We start from the raw sequence: 6140 nt of genomic DNA, 5'->3' as shown, positions 1-6140 counted from the left end.
ATCTCTCTGTCTACTATCTACCCAGACCTCCTGAGCATTTACAGGGTATCAGACCATTTGGAGATCTAGGCATTATCCCTAGTTTTCTTATCAATCAATTATAATTTTTAATATCACAAATACACAGAGCAGCCAATTCATTTCTGACTCAGCACAGAGCCCCACAGTTCTCATTTCCCTTTGGGAAGGTCCCTTAATTATTGTTTACTCCTAAAGGTGGATAAGGAACACAGAAGCACAGAGAGGCTTGTCTCCACCCAGTTTACATTCAGATGCCCACTGCTTCCTAGAGGCTGAGCAAGCCTCCCTGGGATTGCACGGAGCTCTATTATAAATTGTGCACACCCCTGTGTCGGATCTCGACGTGGGACGCTGCTGCAGATGCTGGGCTGAGAGCGGTGTGGGACACGGCTACCTGAGGGGGACTCCCAGGAAGGACACTTCCTTCTCAGGATTCACAGGTACACATCTCTTGCTGAGGAGCTCACCTTCTCGACAAACCTATTACTACTTGGGAATGATGGGATAGAGCGTAATTTTGTGGTCCTTTATGCTCTGCACACCCATTAAACATCCCAGGCCCTGGCCACAGGTGATGAATTTCCTCCAGTACCATGGGCCAAAATTTCCCTGTATGCTGTGCTGCCCTCCCTGCCCCACAACTGATGGTCTTCATCCCCAAGGTGGCTGAATTTCAGGATGAAAGCTGTTAGTAGATGTACAATACGAGGACAAATTCTGAGGTCATACCCGATAGTTTGCTCAGGAACCACTCAGGCAAAACTCCCCTTGGAGTAGGACCCCTTGGAGTAGGAGAAAAGACCCCATGAACTCGCTGTGTGTTAATGCACAGATACTGTCACCTCCTTCTCTTGCATTTCAGGGCTATGGTTGTAAACAGGGGGCTGTTACCTGACCTTTATCTGCTGGAATGCATGAAGGTGCTAGGGCTTCTCAATGAAAAAAAAAATTCTTTATTCAACATGAGCAAGACATATTTTCTCCTAGCTTCACTGGAGAAGTCGGCTGAACTACAATGGTCAATCTATGTGTGAATCCCATTCGGCTGAAATCTTTGCTCCCATAATATCCCTGGCAATGGATTCCACAGGCCAAATATGTATTATTTTTACAATTTTATTGTATCAGTGTTGTATGTTCAGACTTTCAATGTAATTGAATGCTCCCTGTTGTGTGTCATGAGACACAGTAAATATAAATGCCTGATCTACTTTCTTTATTGATAGATTCATATGGACTATTAGAAAGTTTTTAAGGTCATCCATCCTGATCTCCTGTATAACACAAGCCATTAAATTTCACCCAGTTACTCCTAAATTGAGCCCAGAAACTTGTGTGTGACTAAGTCCTGGTCTATACTGGTGTTTTGCATCACAGAAACATAGAGCTGTAAGGTTAGAAGATACCACAAGGGTCATCTGGTCTAACCCCCTACCAAAAAAGGAAGGATTTGTTGTGTCTGAACCACCCAAGACAGATGGCTGTCCAATATCCCTCGGAAAACCTCCAGCGAAGGAGCTTCCACAACCTTCTGAGGTGTCTGTTCCATTGTTATCCTGTTCTTACAGTTAGGCAGTTTCTCCTGAGATTTAATCTACATCTTCTATGCTGCTGTTTGAACCCATTGCCTCTTGTCCTCCCCTCCTTGGCAAGAAAGAACAATCATTCTCCATCTTTTTTATAGCAGCTTTTCAAGTACTTGAAGATGGCTAGTCTGTCCTCGCCTAATCTCCATTTTTCCAAACTAAACATACCCAGTTTCTTTAGCCTTTGTTCCCATGGCTTGAATTCCATCCCTTGGATCCTCTTTGTCTCTCACCTCTGGATCCTTTCCAGCTTATCTACATCCTTCCAATACATTGGTAACCCAAGCTGGACACAATAGTCCAGCTGAGGTCTAACCAGCATCTAATAGAGTGGTAGTTGCACATCCCATGACTTGCAAGCTATGCCTCTGTTAATACAACCAAAAATTGTATTTGCAGTAGCAAACAAATCCACCCCCCTCAGCAATGTAGTGATATCAACCTAACCCCAGTGTAGAAAGCATGAGGTTCAGGGAAGAATTCTTCCCTCAACCTAGCTACCAACTATCAGGAGAACCCTGCTATCTGTATAAGTAGTGTTCACATTGAAGTTGTACGGCAATGCCACTGTAGTGTTTTAAGTATAGACAAGCCCTCAAGCATACGTTTCATCCAGAGATGAGGTGATGGACAATCCATCACTTCCCGTCGCAGTTTATCCCAATGGTTAATAGCCTCAGTGCTAAACATTTGGCCCTTATTTCCGATTGGAATTTGCCTGGCATCAGCTTCCACCCATTGGGCCTTGCTCTGCCTTTCTCCACTAGATTAAAGAACCCATTATTACCCATGGTTTTCTCCCAAGGAACATCTCAGCTTAGACATTTTTTTGATGAAATAAATTGAGGAAGCTCTTCAACTCTCTCTCTCTCTCTCTCTCTCTCTCAGTCATTATCTCCTGTCTGCAATCATTTTTTGTGGCTCCTTTCTGACCCTTTCCAGTTTTTCAACCTCCTTTTTAAAATGTGGACCCTGGAAATTCACACAATCAGTTTTCTCCAGTGACGTTTGCGAAGGTAAAACCCTTCCCCTGCTGCAACTCGTTACTACCCTGTTTATGCATCCAAGGATTGCATTAGCCCTTTTGGTCTCAGCATCACACTGGAAGCTCACAGTGAGTTGGGTTTACACAATGACCCCTAAATTCAGATCCATCGGTATGCCTGCCCTGGCTGCCTCATTGTTAAACTTTTTGCAAATCTTTAGGTCGCCTGCAAATTTTATCTGTAGTGATTCTGTATTGGCTTCCAGATCATTGATGAACATATTGAATAGCCTCAAGCCCAGAACTGATCCCTGAAGAACCCTGCTAGAAACAGCCCCAATCACTGACAATGGCCAGTTGATAACTGCTTTCACACAGTACTGTCCTGTATTTGCCCTTTTTTTTTCTTGCTCTGCTGCTGCCTGATTGCACACTTCTGGTTCCGAATGATGAGATACGTGTCTACTCTGGTGTTTGTAACTCTAAGGTTCTACTATAGATGCTGTTTAATATCCTCCATGACTGCTAAAGGGCTGGAGAGTATTTCATCATCGCCTGGAATAGGAGTACTTCCTACTGCTTCTTTCCAAATGCAGAACAAAAATACGTCTTGAACACATCTACTTTTTCTGCAACATTAATAAATTTCCTTTATCCCTCTAGGAATTGACCTAAACCTTTCCTAGCATTTCTTTTGTTCTTAATATACTTAATAATCTTCTTTTTCTCATCCTTAGCCCTGCATGGATTTTCCCTGATGTCTTTAACGTACTTTATCAATTTTCATAAATTCCATTATGTTTTGCTTGCTATCTTTTCCCCCATTTTTCATATGTCGCTTCCTCTGCCCCCAATTGCAGCATTCACTTTCCCACTGAACTGGGTCTGATGGGTTTCCCACGGGGTGCCACCTGCAACTGGGGTGCCACTGAGCCCCCCTGACCCACCAGGCTGGGCTCCCTCTCAAACTGTGGTTCTGTGATAAGTTGCCAAGCCTGCTCTTTCACCAGCAAACACACAGGTAGGGACACACCCAGCTGCAGAATTTACAGACTGCTGTGATCAGCTGTGCATGGGGAGGCTACCGCTAAGGAAGTGCCCAGCTGCTCCATCTGGAGTGCAAAACAATATTATATTGTCTTGCGCTGAATAGATCTGCCCCAAGTTATCACTCCCATACACTGGTTTGTGATAAAGCAAAAGCTAATTTATTAACTAGAAAAGATAGATTTTAAGTCATTATAAGGGATATCAAACAGATCAAAGCATAATATGGGGTGTAGTGTCACACCGGGATTTTACCCATGTGGTCCGCTGTCTTGACTGTGGTATTGTGGCTTTTTAGCTGTCTAATAAATTCTTCTTAAAGAACTCCCAGTTTCATTCCCATGTTTCTCTCTAAATTTTTCCTTCCAAAGAGTTTTGCTGATAATTATCCCTTTTGAAGCACAAAGTGTCTATAGACATTACTGGTTGGTAGATGTTCTGTTTGTCCATAAGAGTATAATTACTTACGTTCTTTTATTTTCCTCTCCTCTGTCATATACCCCCTTCTTTGTCTTTTCTCTAAACTAAAGAGTCCCAGACTTTTCATTCTGTCCATGACTGACAGCCTCTCCCATTCTTATAACCTGTCTCGTAAAACTCCTTTTGATCTTTTATATCCTTTACAGAGACTGTGTGACCAAAACTGAGTGTGTGTCCAGAGCAGGTTATTCTCCTTCCCATTCCTCAGGCATCCGAACATTGTCTTTGTTTTGGCCTCTGCTGCAAATGAGCAGTTGTTTCCATGGAGCTGCTATCGGTGATGCCCTGATCTTTTCCCTGAAGTTTGTTCTAGATGGGGTGTATCCGTCGGCACATATCTTGACAAAGGTTTGGGGTTTGTTTCCACTCTCAGATTTTGAGCAACTGGGAGAATAGGGAACTCCCTCCATGATGGACTCTCTAACCTGGCTTTCATTGTATTAAGAAACAATGATGGATAACTAGTATCCACACTCCTGTTTCCTGCTAGTGCCTATTAAGGTTTCTCATATCAAGATGTGTAGGAATTATTGACGCATGTAGCACCATGAAATATGGAATTGGCATTAGTAGGGTTAGTGGTTCATAATTCATTTCTCTGAATAATGAAAATGCCATTTTTCAGTGTGTGACAAGTGACCAGTCTGCTTCATCCATGAGAAGAGCCCCAGTAGTGCATGTAGTGTCTCATATTCACATTGTCTCTTCATCCAGGCACTTGTACTGAGACCATCACCCTGGACCCTGGGCACATACAAAAAGTCAGGAGAACGTACAATACATGCAAGATACATTGCTCTGCCTCAGCGTTGGACACTTGCTCCCCTACTCCATGTCAGATTTCAACACAACCGACTTCACCAACCCTTCCACCTTCATCCTGCTGGGCATTCCTGGCCTGGTGGCGGCCCACGTCTGGATCTCCATCCCCTTCTGCACCATGTACATCATAGCCATCATGGGGAACTTCACCATCCTGTTCATTGTGAAGAGGGAGACGAGCCTCCATGGGCCCATGTACTATTTCCTCTGCATGCTGGCCATCACCGACCTGGTCCTGTCCACGTCCATCCTGCCCAAAACGCTGAGCATCTTCTGGTTCAATTCCAGGGAGATCGATTTCAATGCCTGCCTCACCCAGATGTACTTTATGCACTGCTTCTCAGTGATGGAGTCTGGGATCTTTGTGGCCATGGCTTTGGATCGCTACGTGGCCATCTGCCATCCCCTGAGACATTCCACTATCCTAACAAACCCCATGATAGCCAAGATCTGTCTGGCTGTGGTGCTGCGCGGAGGCTTCTTTGTATTGCCTTATCTCCTCCTGGCGAGGCAGTGGCCATATTGCAGTAACAAAATCATCCCCCACACACACTGTGAGCACATGGCCGTGGTGAAGCTGGCCTGTGCTGACACCCACCTCAGTAGTTACTATGGCCTCTTTGTGCTATTCTCTGTGATTGGTCTGGATGTGTTTTTTATCACTGTGTCCTATACCCAGATCCTCAGAGCAATCTTCATCCTCCCCACAAAAGACGCCCGGCTGAAGACTTTGGGGACCTGCAGCTCCCACCTCTGTGCCATCTTAGCCTTTTACATCTCAGCTCTCTTCTCCTCCCTCACATACCGGTTTGGGCATAATGTGGATCTGCATTTCCATGTTTTCATTGCCAACGTGTATCTCCTGGTGCCCCCCATGCTAAACCCCATCATCTACGGGGTGAGGACCAAACAGATCCGGGACAGGCTGCTCCTGCTCTTTACTCATAAAGAGACCTAAAGTTGTCTCCTGGTGCTCTGGCTCTCAGACCAAGCTCTGTGGAGAGCTGGCCTGAATCACTGACTGGACGGTCAGAGAAACATTAAATTCTTTCCTGTCCTCACTGTGCTGTGTCAGTGTGACAAACTGTGGAACTGGTCCAGGTAGAACTCATTAAGTTGTCCCCTTTCTAATTGCTGGTAACTGAACCTCTGAGGCCCCGCCACCTGCCCAACCTCTCCCCTCAAGGCTCTGCCCCTCT

The 6140-nt window shown here is 45.0% G+C and overlaps 1 protein-coding gene across 1 annotated transcript; it reads left to right on the top strand.

The window, feature by feature from the left end:
• Nucleotides 1-4951: 4951 nt before the first annotated feature.
• LOC102937938 (olfactory receptor 52R1) lies at nucleotides 4952-5899 on the top strand. Its single transcript, XM_007055398.2, has one exon. The coding sequence runs from the start codon at nucleotides 4952-4954 to the stop codon at nucleotides 5897-5899; it is 948 nt and encodes a 315-aa protein (XP_007055460.2).
• Nucleotides 5900-6140: the final 241 nt, after the last annotated feature.

The sequence above is a fragment of the Chelonia mydas genome, chromosome 1 (genome assembly GCF_015237465.2).
Source record: "Chelonia mydas isolate rCheMyd1 chromosome 1, rCheMyd1.pri.v2, whole genome shotgun sequence".
In the NCBI taxonomy this organism is placed as follows: domain Eukaryota; kingdom Metazoa; phylum Chordata; order Testudines; family Cheloniidae; genus Chelonia; species Chelonia mydas.
Note: the sequence above shows the minus strand (reverse complement) of the source record. Positions and strands in the feature narration are given on the sequence as shown.

Excerpts from the sequence above, each read along its gene's own strand:
- LOC102937938 (XM_007055398.2), top strand. The coding sequence starts at position 4,952 with ATGTCAGATTTCAACACAACCGACTTCACCAACCCTTCCACCTTCATC.